General features: G+C 40.1%; 1 protein-coding gene across 1 annotated transcript; it reads right to left on the minus strand.

Annotated features, from left to right (window-relative positions):
- Positions 1 to 2,146: 2,146 nt before the first annotated feature.
- On the minus strand, positions 2,147 to 3,745 carry LOC112095701. Its single transcript, XM_024177809.1, has 2 exons — positions 3,166 to 3,745; positions 2,147 to 2,811 (listed from the first exon to the last, which is right to left on the minus strand). The coding sequence occupies exons 1-2, from the start codon at positions 3,743 to 3,745 to the stop codon at positions 2,147 to 2,149; spliced, it is 1,245 nt and encodes a 414-aa protein (XP_024033577.1).
- Positions 3,746 to 18,748: the final 15,003 nt, after the last annotated feature.

The raw sequence follows: 18,748 nt of genomic DNA on the forward strand, positions 1-18,748 counted from the left end.
CAAAAAAGGGTGCTTGGGTTGACGAGCTGTCAGGTGTGCTATGGGCATACAGAACAACCCACAAAACCGCAACTGGGGAGACACCGTTCGCTTTGGCTTTCGGACATGAAGCGGTCGTGCCGGCTGAGATAGGAACGACCACACACCGGACAGGTCATTTCAATGAGCAGGAGAACGACGAGCAGATATGTTTGAATCTTGATCTGCTAACGGAAAGGAGGGAGCAAGCAGCCGAGCGATCAGTCACTTACCAACAAAGGGTTGCTCGGTATTATAACCAGAAGGTGAACATACGGCAATTCAGGGTCGGAGACTGGGTACTGAGAAGAGTGAATCAGAGCACCAAAGATTCGACTCAAGGAGTGCTGGGACCGAATTGGGAAGGGCCATATAGAGTCAAGCAGATAGCGGGACCCGGAGCTTACAAGCTGGTCCGCGCGGACGGCCACGAGGTGAAACGCCCATGGAACGCAGCACACCTCCGGAAATACTTCCAGTAAGACTTGTTCACATTTGAAAGCTATTTTCGCTCATGTTCATTATCGTTTATCTTTCACGCTTTATGTCCGAACAATTTCATGTAAGTCAAATCCTGCCATTAATGGAACGTCGCGGAATTTCATTCGCTCGAAACCGAGAACAATCCAAGGCATGCAAAGGCTCGACAAAGTCTCAAAGCCTGTCTTATGGCGAGACAGAAGCCAAGCATGCCAGGATCTGCTCGACCACGAGAAGGCGAGCAGACTCCAAAACATTCGAAGAAATTCCCAAGGTATGCAAAGGCTCGCCAAGTCTCAAAGCCTGTCTTATGGCGAGACAGAAGCCAAGCATGCCAGGATCAGCTCGACCACGAGAAGGCGAGCAGACTTCAAAACATTCGAAGAAATTCCCAAGGCATGCAAAGGCTCGCCAAGTCTCAAAGCCTGTCTTATGGCGAGACAGAAGCCAAGCATGCCAGGATCTGCTCGACCACGAGAAGGCGAGCAGACTCCAAAACATTCGAAGAAATTCCCAAGGCATGCAAAGGCTCGCCAAGTCTCAAAGCCTGTCTTATGGCGAGACAGAAGCCAAGCATGCCAGGATCAGCTCGACCACGAGAAGGCGAGCAGACTCCAAAACATTCGAAGAAATTCCCAAGGCATGCAAAGGCTCGCCAAGTCTCAAAGCCTGTCTTATGGCGAGACAGAAGCCAAGCATGCCAGGATCTGCTCGACCATGAGAAGGCGAGCAGACTCCAAAACATTCGAAGAAATTCCCAAGGCATGCAAAGGCTCGCCAAGTCTCAAAGCCTGTCTTATGGCGAGACAGAAGCCAAGCATGCCAGGATCCTCTGCTCGACCACGAGAAGGCGAGCAGACTCCAAAACATTCGAAGAAATTCCCAAGGCATGCAAAGGCTCGCCAAGTCTCAAAGCCTGTCTTATGGCGAGACCGAAGCCAAGCGTGCCAGGATCTGCTCGACCGCACGAAGGCAAACCGAATCCCAGGCATTGAAAAATCTTCAAAGGCATGCGGCAAAACCATGAGCCAAGCCGGAACCTGCTCGTCTAGACAAAGACAAGCAGATTCTCAAACGAAAATTAATTCATAATTACAACACAAGAAAGTAATCAAAAAATATTTTTATTAATTTGTTAATGATTAACAGATGGGATAATCTCCATGAACATTGTCCATTACAATAAAAGAAATATATCAAAAAGACGGCGGATCAGTGAGCCGAGCAGCATCGGTTGGTTGGACCTCCTCAGGTGCGGGGGGGTATTGCCAGTTGCGTCTGGGGGGGTGCTCGCCTCGCCAACTTCAGCAGGGACTGCACGAGGAGGAGAGTTTTCCTCCTCAATCACAATCGGCTCTACCCCCTCGGCATCGTCCTTGGCCGCCTCCTCATCCATATGCCGAGCGACACCAGCTGCAAGGTCATCCATCTTCAGGTCAGGGTGTTGCTTCCCGAGGACGGCCATGATGCAACGATAGGAATGCCGAAGTCCCTGGTCGTACTGGTTGTCGGCCTCCCTCTCTAAGTTCTCGACCTGAGCTCGGTGGGAGTCACGGAGAGATTCGAGCTGAGCCTTATACATAGCCTTCTGCCTTTGCAGATCCTCCTTGACCTTGGTAAGCTCCTCCTCGAGGGTAATGGCTTTTGCTTAAGCAAGTGATTCTTGCTCTATCAGCTTCAGATTCTCGAGATTCAGCTCCCCTGCTTTCTTCTCGGCAACGTCAGCTCTGCTCGTCGCCGATTGAATATCCTCCTTCATCTTCCGGTCGTAGCGGCCAACCTTAGCCTTGTAATAGGCGGTCATGCAGCTGAGGTGGAAAGCGCTATGCTGCATGGCCCCCACCAGCTCACCCAAGGTGCGGCCGTCAAAGTCCTCCAGGTCCTTCTTGCTCACGGATTTAGTTAACTCATTGAGGTAAGGGACCAGATGTTCTGCTCGGCTGTCAGGTAAGCGGGATCGAGGCCCGACAGGAGGAAAAGAGGTAGCAGGATCTGTGGCTACTCCACTAGCTTCCCCGACTTTTACAGGAGCCGGAGGTAAAATCTTCAGGGATGGGGCCTGCTGCACGATGTTGGCCCGCTTTGCAGTAAGGGCATCTTTACTCTCGTCCCTCTTCGTGGTTGGAGGTCGAGAACGTTTTCGGGTCAGAGCCCCAATCACAGCGTCCTCCATCCTATGGCCAGGAAGTATCAAGCGAGACTCGAGCAAGTTGTATGTGGTTAACAGTTCCCGGCTCGAGCAGGAATTGACTAGCACAGCCTCAACCCGTTTGAGCTGGCCAGGTCGGAGTGGGAAATGAACGCCCCAAGAAACTACAACACAAACAGACACTTGGTTAGAAACAAGCCAATAAAACAAGAACAATTATGGATACGAGGCATCTGAAGCGAGCAGGCAACCTGGGACCGTGAAACGGGGTGGGACCCGATAATCCTTCCCGTCCATTTGTGCGACCTGACCCCAAAGACCCCCAGCAAAAAAGAACTTTCTCTTCCAATTCCCACCACCACCAGTAGGGAGGTCGGTTATAGGTTTCCTGCTCTTGGTGCTAGATTGGAAGTAGTACCAGCCGGCATCTTTGGGGCTGCTCTTTAGCTGGTACAGGTGCTTCACCTCATCAACCGTGGGCTCGCTTTGGCAACATCTGTCCCACAATATGAACAGACCAGAGAGCACTCTCCACCCATTGGGATTCAGCTGACCAGGAGCTAGATTTAGCCCGTTAAGTATCCGGGCAAAGTAAGGTTGCAAGGGACACCTCAGCCCGTACTTAAAGCTGTCCAGATACAGGGTAACATATCCCCTAGGAGGCCGGCTGGGAGCATCCTTCTTTCCCGGGACCTTGAGAGGTATCTCGCCAGGAATGCTATACCTCAGCCGGAGGTCCTCGAGCTCATCAAACGTGGTCGTGCACGTCATGTAATCAATAGCGTAATCCCGCGATAGGGCTCTACCTCCTATTGTACTCCTCCCCTCTGGTCGCGGCGCTCCTGATGGGGACGCCTCACCAGAATCATCTCCTCGACCCTCACTCAAAGTATCCTCGGAGCCAGAAGATCTATCCTCACCATTACTCCCGCTCGTAGAGGTCGTTTGGGGAGACATGCTCCTAGCACTAGTCCTGACACTAGACCTAATAGGCTCTAAGGGGATCTCGGGGTCAAAGGCGGGATCGGTGAGCAGACTAGGCAGGAAGTCCAACTCGTCGTCATCAACCTCAATGACCTTCTCTTTGCCTTTCGACATTCCCTAAACTCTAACCACAACACCACCAACTACTACCCAAACGAAAGAAAAAAGAAGTTATCTACAAACTATCCGAGACCGAGGAGAGAGAAGTAATACCTGAAGTACTGCTTCAATCAGAGAAAGGCAGGGATGGGGGCTTCGTGCCGAAACTTCTTTGCCGGAGAAACAGAGACGGAGACGGAGACGGAGTGAATGGTGAATATGCCGTTCGAGAGGATTTGGCTTTCCAAATGAGGACGGACTCTTGGGTTGCCAGCATATAATTGCGCCGAATCCCGAGGGCCTCATAACCGTCGGTTTGAAATTCAAATGGAGGGGGGGATTTCTGCCACGTCACCTCGTCCGCAATTAAATGCGACATGACTCTTGGCAGCCTTTTCCAATCCCACGCGAGCGAGTACTGTCGAGTTTCCACTGCTAGTCCACTACATTACCCAACACCAGAAACTGGGGGACCGGTGTTTGGGAGAGATACTGTTTGGGATAAATATGTCGACGAGACCAGGAATGACGAGCAGATATCTGATGGCAGAGTTCTGCGAACCGGTGTGTTCCGTAAAAGCCTGGTGCGCGGAAGAACAGGAGCAGAAATATCCTGCTCGTCCACGATGTTGTCATCCGCGAGGCCAATTTCCTATAAGAGGCATACGGCCATTCCGGCTAGAGGTCGATAGGCGAGGAGACCCGGTCGACGGCAGTTGGCAAGACATGCTCTCCAGCCCGAGAATCTAGGCACGACAGCCACGCTTTCCCCTGAGCCGTGGCGTAACACGCAAGATCTCACAGAACCACGACAGCCACGCTTTCCCCTAAACCGTGGCGTAACACGCAAGATCTCACAGAACCACGACAGCCACGCTTTCCCCTGAACCGTGGCGTAACACGCAAGATCTCACAGAACCACGACAGCCACGCTTTCCCCTGAACCATGGCGTAACACGCAAGATCCCACGTTTGCCCATAACGCAGCAGTCAGAGCCCCAGACCGTCTCGAAAAAAGCAGAAAACTGGGATTCAGAGGAAGCCTATAAAAAGGTAGCCAACGAAGGTAAAAGGGTTAGCATTTTTGAGATAAAAGAAAAAAACCACGAAAAAGCCATAAGACCTGTGGCAAGCGTTCCCCGAACCTTGATATCTGACTTGAGCGTCGGAGGGTTTGCGCCGGGAGAACAACCGGCGTACTCTGACTTGTCTGTGTGTGCAGGGATATCTGGAGAAGAAGCATTACTAGGAGACCTCCTGGTCGTGGGGAAGTTGATCGAGCAGAGATCCTGGTCGTAGAACGAGGAGAACCGGAATCTCGCATCAACAACTATCATCCAATGCAAGTTGGTGGAACTCCACCTCAGTCCACAAGTCAATCCATTGTCTAGAAATTAAAGAAGTGCCAACAGCATTTTTAGTGGGTAAACATGCTATTATATGGCGAAGGATATCGTCTGGGAGACCATAAAAAAAATTACGACGTCTAGGCGGCATAGTGTCAGTACTGAGTAGCTAATAGCTAATTGAAAATGTTTGTAAGCAGTTGATATCCCTCTCTGTTAGCTATCTCTCTCTGCATATTCAAAGACTATATTAGCAATTGACAGTGTACTACTAGACACAGACACAGTTCTTATGTTCAAAGTGAAGACTAAAAGATGGCTGATGAACTATAAAATTGAGACAAAGTTCCCATGAGACAAAACAGTAAACTAATTGGAAAAAGCAATTCAAAGTAAAAATATTTAACTTGCAAAAGGGATAATTTTAACTTGAAAAACTAAGAATTTATATCTACTAAGTCTGTGATTGGGAGAAACTTAACAGCATTTAAGCTAACAATAATTTTTTATTTTAAGAAATTTGGGCCAAAAAAAAAAAGGTACACCGTGATTCAACCAGGCGAATCAATTGCTTGCTGCCTAGAAATTTTTCATCTTGTTTACACTTAAATTAATCAAAAATAAATAAATAGCACGTAGATCATCAGTGCACCTACACCTACCAGAGCTCTTCAGCTACAACAACCAAAACAAACTCGTGGTACCCAAAAATCTGATGATAACATATATTGCATGTGACTTGAAGCTCTACTCTTGGAAGGATGATTAAAAGAATCTGAAAGTTCGACTCTTCGTGGGATAATTAAAAGAATCTGAAAGTTCCATAAACATTACGGATAAAGAAATTTTCAGAAAGTTCTTGTTTTTCGGTTATTAAAATATATTCTCAATAAGGCACGAATAATTTTCAGCATTGCAGTAATTGGTCTAATGTTGTATAATCAATCAACTTGGCTTGGAACAGACATTGGGCACTACAGAATGGCAGTTCAATAAGGCTTGATGCAGATCGAAAAAAGTTCAAATGCACAGAACAAAGCTAATTTATGTGTCGCCAAACTATATAACAGGAAAGAAAATGAAAATTCCCATATATCCAGAAAGAAAATGAACTAAAACAAGAACCTATTTCATGTAAACATGAACTTATCATCACAAGATCCATCGAAGATCTCAGATCTAAAAGAATCTCCCAAAACCTAATTGAATTAAAAGATCCAGTCACATCATACAGAAAATAAGAAACTACAAACAGAATTTATCATTCTCCACACTGTTAATATGTTATTACAAATCAATTGGTCGACACACTATTATGAAAAACCCCCAAAATCTCAAAACCGTAGCCAAATTATCAATCAATTGCTATGTTCATGAGAATAAAGAATCAACGTATGATGTTTCTACGACTAAATCAAGATCATAAACTCATTTCATGCAAAACTTTTTTTACTTTTAAAGTAAAATGACGAGTTAAAAGAAACAGAGAATTCACTTCGCGCACAAGATTCCTCTCTCTTCGAACGAAATTATCACAACAAATCCTTTGAAATTACTCCAAGATCGACTCTTTAAATTGATTTCTTGTGATTTTAGGGTTCTCAAAACCTCTCGTCTCTTTTTCCCGCGCTAAATTTCATAAACCAGTTAGTTGTGTAGATGCGGACCGCAAAAGGAGTTGATTCATTTTTCCGTTTATTTATTTATCTATATCGGTAGCCTTAAATGTCTTTTTTGCCCTTCGATCTGGTAGAGGTAATGCAATGGAACTATGGAAGTATGCAAGCAGTAAGAAGCTAACGAGGAGGATTAAAATGTCTTTATGCTGATTTACACAATTAGTTGGATGTGCAAATACCGACAGCAGCTCTAATAAATTCGGTTAGCCCCGTCAGCTTACTCGTAACGGCTTTTCAGCGGACTCGAAGAGTCTCAGCTTTGTGCAAATACACTCTTGAAGAAGACTTTCCTTTATTTACGAAATAACCCCATCAACGTTTTAATGATTACAAAAAACACCCAAATTCAGATATTATTGAATCAAATCCAAGACAAATCATTTGAGTTAATTAATGTATTTAAGAATCAATGTGAGAATCGATCATGGTACTTCAGGGGCATTGCTTCCCAATTCATTACATTTTATGATTTATGTGAATATTTTCATCATTAGTTGAGATATAAATATAGTCATATACATACTCTAAAGTGAATAGAAGATAGCAAATGTATGATGTATATAGCATTAACTTCTATATGATTGAAATCACCAAACTCCTTGGTATTTCTTAGCAGCGACCACCATAACTTCTCTTGCCAAATTGTAAACTACCATATCCCTAATCCAAGCACTATTAATTCTATCCACAATCACTCCAGGATCAAATGAACATAAAAAAGAAATTATAAATTAAAATTTTAATGAGGTTTAATGAGAAAATGAGTGTAAAGAGAAATTATAATAAATTGTGCTATTAATTCTATCCACAATCACTCCAGCATCAAATGAACATAAAAAAATAATAAATTGAAATTTTAATGAGAAAATGAGTGTAAAGAGAATTTTCATGGATTCATAGCTACACTATACCCTTTAAACCATTAATAACATTTATCAAAAAGGGAGGACTGATAATTAAATTAATTGTCAACACTAATTCTAAAGCCATAAACTGCTTGTACAAATAGAAGATGTGGCATAACTCTATTGGTTGGATGAAAATATCGCGTGATTTATTTTCTTATTTTGTAATCTTATATATTCAATTGACACTATGATCTTATATTAGTTTACACAAAATAATTTATACAAATAATTTGTGGTCGTAATATTACTCAATTATTAATTTATTCAAATCCATCGGTTGATAAGCTAGCATATATAACTTTTCTATACTAAATAAAACTTAAAATCTTCCTACGACGGGATTCCTGAACAAACGTGATGAAGGCTATGAACGTAAAATAAGGATACTAACATAAAATCAAATACGCAAAACTCTTATCCATAAGAATCAGTATAATTAATTATACAAACTACGCTTTGTGTATAGCGTTAAAGCAAGCAAGATGAAAATTAAACAAGGAAACATGAAAGGCAATGGTGCTGAACAAGGTTAGTGATGTCGAAGAGAAAATGAAGCATGAAATCCATGAAGCAGCATGGAGCACAAGCATAGAAAAAGACAAAAGTCCAAGGACTAAAAACCAAGAGGCAAGAACCAGGAACCAAGCAAAAGTAAAAAGTAGAAAAAAACAAAAGTCCAAGAACCAGGAACTAGGAACCAGGAACTAGGAACCAAGCAAAAGTGATAAGTAGAAAAAGACAAAAGTCTAAGAACCAAAAACCAAGAACCAGGAACCAGGAACCAAGAAAAGTCAAAAGTAAACTAGGAAATCAACAAATAAAAAGAAACATAGCCTTCAACATACAAGAAAACAAAGCGTAATAAAATTCTAATTAATCTAAAAGCTTCGGAACCTACTTTGAGAAGGAGACAAAAATAGACTTTAAATAAAATTCTAAGTAGGGAAGTGGATAAAAATTAGGAATTAGTAAAAACCTAGGATACCGAAAATTTGTATTGTAAATAGAGAGCTCCAGAGGTGTAGAAAAAGGCAAGAAAAAAAAATTGGCAAAAGAGTAGCGAGAAAAAAAAACTCCGTTGTAATCATTATTTTATAGTGAATTTGCTCTATTGACTCTCGTTGACGTAGGTCAAGTGCTGAACCATATAAATCTTTGGTGTTTTGCTCTTTATATCATCCTCTTTATTCAACTCTTCGGTTGACCAGAAATTAGCATCAACAGATTGGCGCTGTCTATGGGGAAGATATAATTAATTGCAAACAAAAAATCATTCAACTCAACATCATAAGCCAGCGAAGCCACCATAGCCATTGCAATTTGCCGTAGGTCACCAGCCCCTAAGGAGGTAGCGTACCAATATAGGCCTACTCCCACCACTTGCGCAACAAGTGGTTGATTTGACACAAAACATGAATTTAGTACTCCAGTACATAGAAGGTCAAAGGAATCGAGGGTCTGCCCTACTAATGGAAGAGCAACAGCAACATCACAAATATCATGGTGAGCATGATCATGAGAAGGAAAGATCTCAAGATGGCTCACGAGTCAGGAGCCATACCAATCACGCTAATTATGAAAAACTCGATCTACGACAAACATTAAACTCTAAAGATCTGCATGAGAGATTAAATGAAAAACGCCAGTCTAAAATCCAATCTAGAGGGTGTGAACTTGTTGAGTCTAGTACTGACTCGACGGGTTTGGAAGCAGAGTTGTGAAAGCTCAAAAAAAGAATAGATGATATTGAGAAAACTCTGGTTAGACCATACATGGAGGAGATAAAACCTTCATTCACCAAGGACATATTGGATGCACTTCTCTCTCCGAAATTTAAGATGCCCCAGATAAAATTATATGGAGAAGAAAGAGACCCGAAAGAACATCTAGAAACTTACAGATCTTGGATGGAGTTGCAAAGAGCGTCAGGAGCAGCCATGTGTAGGCATTTCTTGCTGACACTTACGGGAGCATCGCGAAGGTGGTAAAGAAATCTAAGACCAGGATCAATTTCCTCATTTGCCTAACTAAGTCAAATATTTATTAGCCAATTTGTTGGGGCCAGAGACCATCAGCTTCCACCGACTCATCTTTTGTCTATTAAACAAGGGAATGCTGAGTCACTGAAAGATTACATTACCCGCTTCAATAAAGAAGCTGTAAGGGTAGCAAACTATAGTGATGTAGTAGCCTTGATTGCTATTATGGCCGGATTGTAACTAGGAAAATTCCATCACTCACTTGCAAAAAACCCATCAAGAAGTTTTCACAAAGTTGTTATTAAGAGCCCAAAAGTATTCAAATGCAGATGAGTTAACTAATACGAAAAGGGGGACTGATTTAGACTCACAAAGAGTTGGAGAAAAAAGGAAAAAAAGGAGGAACAAATTGAGAATAAAGAAAAAGCAAGTAGGCCAGAAAACAAAAGTTCAAGAATTCCTCAGAGCAGGTTTCCAGGCTACACACCACTTGCTCTATCCAGAGAGCAAGTACTGATGTAAATTAGAAACTTAGATTTACTGCGAAAGCCTAAAGACATCAAGACAACACCCAATCGAAGGGATAAAAATAAATATTGCCGATACCATCGAGATCATGGCCACAATACAAAAGATTGTTTTGATCTAAAAGAAGAAATAGAATTTTTGATCCAAAGAGGATATCTTAAAGAATTTGTGAGGAAAGATGGTGGAAGAATAGAGGAGTCGTCCCATGTTCCACAAAAATAGCATCATCTGCAGCAGTGCGAGCAGAAGGCCACGACATTGTGGGTGGCACACCTATAATGACTATATTCGGTGGACCCACAGGTGGATGAGATTCTAATAGGGTTCAAAAAGCCCACACTAGAGAGGCCGGAAACACACCAGGAGATTTCCTTGTAAATTTAGCAAGCAGACCTAAAAAAGAAGCCAAAATAAGACATAATACCATCACATTTATAGATGAAGAAGCAAGAGGAATACATGATATACATTAGCCCCATGATAATGCCCTGGTCATCTCAATAATCTTGGCAAATAGGAAGGCATATAGAGTTTTGAAAGACAATGGAAGTTCGGCAGATATTCTGTATGCAGCAGCATTTGACAAAATAAAGATTTGAAGAGAGAAATTAAAACTAATACGCACACCCTTAATTGGTTTTGGAGGAGAATGTTTGATCCATTTGGTTTAGCATAGAGTTACCAATGACAATGGGGAGTGGAACATCCGTCGGTTTACATTATCATTTTAAGAAGACCTGCTTTAAACATGTTCCAAGCGGCAACTTCAACTTACTATTTGATGATAAAGTTTCCAGCAAAAAGAGAAGTTGGAGTCTTAAGAGCTGATCAAGAGGATCTAGAAGATGCTACGCTACCGCTTTGAGAGGCATGATGGACAGACATGAAAACCTGCAGATTATGCTTGACCTAATGGAGGAAAAATGTGAGCAAATGGGCTTTCCCGTAGAAGAATTAGACACAGTTCAGCTGTAATAAGGAGATCAAAGTACGCACCCGAGTTGGCCAGTTGTTGACTCCGGAGCTACGTGCACAAATCGAAAATTTCCTTAGAGCAAATTCTGACGTATTCACATGGTCCCATGAAGACATGCCTAGAATCAATCCTGAAGAAAAAACCTATCGATTGATTGTTAATCTTGGTTTCAAACCAGTACGAGAAAAAAGAAGGTCCTTTAATCTATAAAGGTATAAAACAATTGCTGAGAAAGTTGATAAGCTGTTAAAAGATGGATTTATTGGAGAAGTGCATTACCCTACCTACCTAGCTAATGTAGTAATGGTTAAAAAACCAAATGGAAAGTTTACTGACTTAAACAAAGTATGCCCCAATGATAACTTTCCTTTAACCAGAATCGACCAGTTAGTTGATGCAATTGCTGGGTATGAATTACTCACGTTTATGTATGCATACTCGGGTTACAACCAAATTTAAATGTATTCTTTAGATAGGGAGAAAACAACATTCATTACAAAAATAGGCTTATATTGTTATAATGTAATGCTTTTTGGGTTGAAAAATACTGGAACAACTTATCAAATGTTGGTCAACAAGATATTTGCTAGACAGATTGGAAGGAATATGGAAGTTTATATAGATGACATGCTTGTTAAAAGTAAGAAAATGGAAGATCACATCGCAGACCTAGAGGAAGCTTTTAAAATTTTGAAACATTTTAATATAAAGTTTAATCCAAGTAAATGTGTCTTTGAAGTCTCCTCTGGAAAATTCTTAGGATTTATGGTCAGTCAACGAGGAATAAAAGCTAATCCAGAAAAAATTCAAGCTCTCTTGGATATGAAGTCACCAAAGATGATAAAGGAGGTCTAAAGATTAACAGGGAGGGTTGCTGCCTTGAGTCGCTTTATTTCACGAGCAACAGATAAATGCTTGCTATTCTTTAAAACTCATGTGGAGGAAAGAATCTAGTATGGACAGATGAATGTGAGAAAGCATTTCAGGAATTGGAAAAGTACATGGGCAACCCACTAATTCTTTCCAAACCAGTTCCAAAGGAAAATCTATACATTTACCTAGTTGTGTCGGACTCAGCGGTGAGCTCAGTATTAATAAGAGAAGAGGATAGAGTGTAAAGACATATCTACTACATGGGCCATGAACTGTTAGATGCTGAAATGAGATATCCGATGATAAAAAAAATGGCCTTGGCATTGGTGATCTCTGCTAGGAACTGAAGGCCCTATTTTCAAGCCCACACAATAGTGGTGCTGGCAAATTAACCCCTCAGATAGGTCATGCAAAAACCAAAAGTGTCTGGAAGATTAGTCCAATGGGCAATGGAACTAGGAGAGCATGATATTCAGTATCGGCCTAGAACAACAATTAAAGGACAAACCGCTGTAGATTTTGTGGCAGAATTTACCAGTAATTGACTTAAAAATGAAAGAATTAACTTTGGAGCTTTGCTGATCTAGAAGTTGTATGTGGATGGTTCATCAAATCGACAAAGAAGTGGGGCATGACTAATTTTAGTGACTCTAGAAAATACTGAACTAAGTTTTGCCCTTCGATTTGGATTCCAAACCTCCAACAATGAAGCGAAATATGAAGCACTACTCGTTGGACTTAGATGGGCAAAAGAAATGGGGGTAGCAAATATATAGTGATTCACAATTGATTGAGAACCTAGTTAAGTTAGAATACCACGCGAAAAAAGATAAAATGATGGAATATCTTAGGAAAGTTAAAGATCTGTTCAAAAGTTTTATGGAATACACTATAACGCAAATTTCAAAGGAAGAAAATAGTAAAGCAGATGCTCTTGCCAGGTTAGCTTCAGCTATTGACACAAGCCTGACCAGACTTATTCTTATGAAATTTTTACCGAGTCCAAGTATTAATGAAAAAGAGAGTAGTAAGGTTAATCTCGTTGCCACAAGTGGGAGTTGGATGGATCCCATCATCAATTATCTAAAAAAATAAAAGGTTAGCAGAAAATAAGCAAGAAGCAAGAAGGATAAGATTGAGGTCAGCACGATATGTGATTCTAGAGGATGTGTTATACAAAAAGGGATACTTGTTGCCCTACCTTTGATGCCTAGCTCCTGAAGAGGCAAGTTATGTGATGAGAGAAATCCATGAGGGAATCTACAGTAACCATTTTGGAACTAGGTCTCTAGCTCTAAAAACAAGTTCGCCAAGGATACTTTTGGCCCACAATGAAAGAATATGCATACAAGTTTGTCCAGTAGCATGATAAATTTCAGAGATATTCTAATATCCCTCGCCAGTCTCCAAAACAACTCACTCCAGTCACCAGCCCTTGGCCGTTTGCACAGTGGGGCATAGACATCATTGGTCCAATGCCAATAGGCAAAGGTCAAACCAAATTTGCTGTGGTGGCAGTGGACTATTATACTAAATGGGCGGAAGCATAATGTTGATTGATTTCTATAATCAATTATTATCAATGCCAATGTACAAGTATACACAATAAGTAATAAAGTGATGAGTATTCAAGATCGTCTCCACAGGGATTGATGTTACTCAAAATGCTAAAGCAATCACAATAGTGCAAATCAACTAAAGACCGAAACAAATAATTGTCAAATAATTCTATCGTAACTAATAATTGTGAGAGATGGAAATAAAATAATACTGTAATGAAATAAACTAAGTTACATGTGTCTAAGATTTAATTGAGAATATAGTAGTTGAATGATCAAACTCTCCTAATGCGGTGATTGTTGTTTACCAAATTAGCACCAGTTGTTACAATAAGTGCTGCAGCAATGGGTAGAATAAATCTGCATCCGCAGCTATCGCATGTTGGAAATCTTATACCTTTAAATCTACTAAAAATGACCAGTTGCTCATATATTTATGGTACGACATTATAACCTTTAATCTCTCCACCCTACAAGGTGAACACCTATGTCTAGAGTGTCACAAATCTTAACTTCAAGTATTGCCCTTATGGGATTCAAGGTAACCTAATCCAGGAAACTCAACTTAAGAACAAGTAATACTCTAATAATGTCCGCTAAGACATGCCCTTTTGCTGCTCTATCTTAACTGAAACTATTAAATAGGTGGTCAACCGAAATAACAATTGTATTCATAAAAACTACTAGAGTATAATGCTACAGCATTACCATAACAACATAAAAGAAGAGTCAAGAACCCATTAGATTATTTGTCACTCAACCACAAGTAAATTTAGTTCATAATCTGGATGAGAAAAATAAACACAAATATATTGATCTCGGAATACATTCAAACAATTCAAGGAAGAAGAGAAAATATAAGTTGAGCACGATAAAAGACAAATAATTCTGCACGGTTTTTTTCTTTGTTTCTGAATAGCACTCCTCAATCTTGATCTCCTTCTTCTTGCCTTTGTAATTATTTTTTATGATAATTCCTTACCGCCTTTCTATGTGGTGCACGCCTCCTTTTATATTGCAAATTAGGGTAAAAGACCCAAAGTCCATGCGCCTGCATGCGTTTAAATTAGGAAACATGCAGATCGCAATTTTATGGCTGACCCATGCTTTAAGCTTTATCCCGCATTGCTCTCTGATTGCTGCAGCACTGGTTGCTCTAGCATCCACAACAGCACTGCATTATTCTCGATTGTGCTTGTCTTCTTTTGTGGCCATCTTCTTTCCTCCTCTTGCTCATTTAATGTCTTAGCATCCCCTTATAAATTTAAAACCTATAATTATGCACCTGTTTTTAACACAAATTACTTGATTTAAACAAAACTTATTAAAACCCAATTAAAATGAATGTTTATGCAAAAAGGTAACCAAAATATAATAAAAACACATTATTTGCTCTCTAAATGATCTTGATTTAAGTATAGAATTGATGTAATAACTCTGATTTCCTAGAGTTATCACATAACCTTTGGCCCAAATTACAGAATAAAAGGCAACAGCTTTTGTATGGAAATCTATTATATATAGGTTCGGAATCCCTCAAGCTATTGTTATAGATAATGGAAAGCAATTTGACAATCCTCGCTTTCGGGGATTATGTCAGAGTCTTGGAATCAATAATTTCTTTTCTTCACCAGTCTACCCTTAAGCTAACGGGCAAGTAAAGGCTATTAATAAAAAAATCAAGCACCACCTAAAGACCAAGTTATAAAAGCACAAGGGAGCTTGGGCAGATTAGCTCCCATTTGTATTGTGGTTGTATAGGACAACGCATACTACAACACCTAGAGAAACACCATATTCCTTAGTGTTTGGTATGAAAGCAGTGGTTCCAGTTGAAATAGAGATGCCATCATATAGAGTGCAACACTTTCAGCCAGAGCAAAATGAGAAGCAGATAAAATTCAATCTTAACTTACTGGAAGAAAAGAGAGAACATGCCTAACTTAGAGCTGCAGCGTATAAGCAAAAGGTAGCTCGATTTTTTAATTCAAAAGTAAATTCAATAAGCTTCTGGGTTGGGGACTTAATTCTTAGAAAAGTATTTCAGAACACCAGAGAGCAGAATGTTGGAGTGTTGGGGTCGAATTGGGAAGGTCCCTACAAAATAATAGAAATTGTTCGTCTTGAAACCTACAGGATAAAAGATATGAGTGGAGTCGTGCTCACGCGTCTTTAGAATGCGGAGCATTTAAGGATCTATTATCCGTAGAAAGTTTATTAATTTTTCAATAGTAATAGTAAAGCCCTCCTTAAGCCATTATAAAATTTAGTTGTTACCAAAGGACCGTTCATGGTCAAACTTATAGCTATTTATTAATAAATGCATTTTTTCTTTCACAATCTATGTTGTTTTTCTTTTTAGTTTCTTGTTCTAACCAGAAAGAAAAATGAAAAGTTGAGAGCAAATTTCAAGCAATTTCTTGGAAAAGTTAAAGCATGCAGGAAAATTTAAAGTAAATTTCCTAGCAAAGTTAAAGCAATTTCCTCAAGTATGCAGGAAAAGTTAAAGCATGCCAAAAAAAAGTTAAAGTAATTATTAACGCATGTTTCCTGGTGCAAGAAACAAGCAAAAGAAAAGTTAAAGCAAGAAAAGTCAAAAAAGAAAAGTTAGGGCAGGGACAATTAAGGCAAATTTCAAAGCCTGGTGCAGAAAAGTCAAACGAATTTCACGATTCTAAGGGACTTTCCAAAAGTTAAAGCATGTTGAGCAAATTCCTAGTTCAAGAAAGACTTAGTACACAAAAATTGAGGTGACAAAAAAAAAAACTTCATAAGTCCATTACAAGAGAAGTGGGAAATAGAAGCATTATATAATCCTATTAGCTTGATACAAAAAAAAAAAAAAAAAAACAACTTCATAACTCCATTACAAGAGAAGTGGGAAATAAAAGTATCATATAATCCCACTAGGTTGATACAAAAAAAAAAAAAAAAGAGGGGCATCATGCCATGATCAGTCCTTGTCTTCATCACTTCTAGAAAACTATAGTCAAGGTGAGGATAATGACTTTCTATCAATGCTTTTCCCTTGGCAGCACCTTTATGAAATTCATCATCAATAATGTTGGCAAACTCAGTAGAAGTCTTGTATTCCTCTACAGCCGAAACTTTGGCCATGGACATTTGAAAATTAAGGTGATTGAGGGAATTTGACAAATCTTCAATCTCAGATTGGGATAGAGTCCTCAAGTTGTCATACTCAGTTTTCAGGTTCTCATAATTTTCTTTTAACTATGCCACACGAGCTTTTTCTTCAGTCAAGTTTCTCTAGCTCAGCAATTCGCCTCTTAAAAGCCCGCCCAGATTCAATTAGTATGTACCTTTCTAACATCAAACTTTTGATTCTTTTTCTGGATACTTGGATGGCACATGAAAACTGTAGTGAAATAAATAAAAATTTTAATAGATGGACATCTCGTTGAAAAACCAAAAGTAAGGAAACGTAAGATACCTAACAGATATTATTTAACATGATGTCAGTTGGGTTACAATTTTCAATATGCCTCACGTCATTGGAAGAAATGTACTGGGGCCAAAGTTGGTTGAAATAATTAAGAAACGTCTAAGCAGAGTCCTCCCAGGCAAAGTTGGGTAAGCCCTCCACCACAGACAAGGTCCCTTGGCTTGAGTCTGATGGGAAAAGAGCAGAAGCAGATATGTTGGTAGTAGGAGAAAAGCTGACAGATGGTGGATACATAGCCATGTTAACAGCTGGCAATGTCTCTTACTAGGGATGATTAGGAATAGCAGCATGGGAAAATGATCCTCCAACATGAAAGGTAGGCTTGTCTCATAGCTTTCTACTAATCTTAGAAGGAGGAAACTTTTCAATCTTCATCTTTTTGTGAGCTCCATCATTCCCGGAAGACATGGCTAAAAAAAAATTACATGTTTCTGCGTGATCAAAAATATGGAAAAAGAGCAAAAACTCACCTCTAGGAGTATCTACAGAATGTGCAAGGGAGATAAAACCAAAAATTGACAAAATAATCCGGTTGGAAAAGATATGTCCAAGATATGTGCTCTGACGGAATATTGAGGACACTCAGTAGCAACTCTCTCTCATTACCAGAAATAAGAGGAGGTGTATTCCAAGTAGCTAACTAAAAAAAAAAAGGGTTAGTGACGTCGCGATAGTGTATCAAAATAGTGCCTAGACAGTTATGTTGGGTACAAAAATAGGTTTGAACCCGACATTTAGGGTTTATATCACTAAATTCCCCAAACTCTCAGTCTCAACCAGCAAAAAAACCATGAGTCTTTCCAAGACCCCCTAGAAGATTTCTTTTGGATAATTAAAAGAGGAAGCTTAGATCAGGTACGCACGTAATACAAACCCTTAATTGGAGGGCCCTGATTAGGATTGGGGATGGCCATCAATTAGTAAAAAATTTGAAATTGTTGGAAAGTAGGAGCCACAGAGGTTTTTCTATTTCCAAATGATGTGCATGCCTATCATAGCACGCCATACAATTGGACTTAATTGAGCAGAGGCACACTTGAAGTTGCTAAACATGTACCTAAAAAAATGATAAAAAGGGAGTCTCACACCATGGGTAAAAAAATCAGGGTGTATGGTGACAATGTTGGGAGGAGGATGGCTAGGTTTATCATTTCCTCAGCCCTTTCTAAGAAAATGGAACGAGGTATGCCGTAAGAGACACGGATGGATTCAAGTGACATTTCACCCATGTGGTTAATCTCTTCATCTATACTTCACTTTGTAGAGGTAGAAGAGGGACCGGTAGAGATAAAGTGGGGAAAATGAAGAAGGGGTAAAGTTTACGGTGAATGGTTGACTAGTTATAGGTTGATAATCATCTTCCTCTAGAGGATATTCACAAAGTTCAGATTGAGAAAAGTCTGGTGAATCGAATGACATTGTTGATAAAAGAGAGAGAGAGAGAAGGAAAAACAATGGTAAATACTCACCAAAAGAGAGTGGACGAAACTTAAAAAAAAGTTGGTTGTTGAACGAGAGAGAAAATACCAATTGATGGGTAGAAGAGGTGACAATCAAGTATAAATAAGCGAGGAAGTAGCTCTTTTGAGCTTGAATAATAAAGCCCTAAAAGAGCTAGGGGGCAGCTGTTGCAATTGCAGCATGGGCTACGATACCTACATGCGACTCGAAAGGTCTTATGAACAAAAACCATCCACTCATCCTTTA

The sequence above is a fragment of the Citrus clementina genome, unplaced genomic scaffold, assembly GCF_000493195.1.
Source record: "Citrus clementina cultivar Clemenules unplaced genomic scaffold, Citrus_clementina_v1.0 scaffold_1, whole genome shotgun sequence".
Taxonomy (NCBI): domain Eukaryota; kingdom Viridiplantae; phylum Streptophyta; class Magnoliopsida; order Sapindales; family Rutaceae; genus Citrus; species Citrus x clementina.

What these genes read in the sequence shown, in the direction of transcription:
- LOC112095701 (XM_024177809.1), bottom strand. Translation starts at nt 3,745, where the DNA reads ATGTCGAAAGGCAAAGAGAAGGTCATTGAGGTTGATGACGACGAGTTG. An exon ending in TGGGTGGAGAGTGCTCTCTG is followed by an intron (nt 2,812 to 3,165) that starts GTCTGTTCATAT and finishes TTTGTGTTGTAG; the next exon opens with TTTCTTGGGGCGTTCATTTC.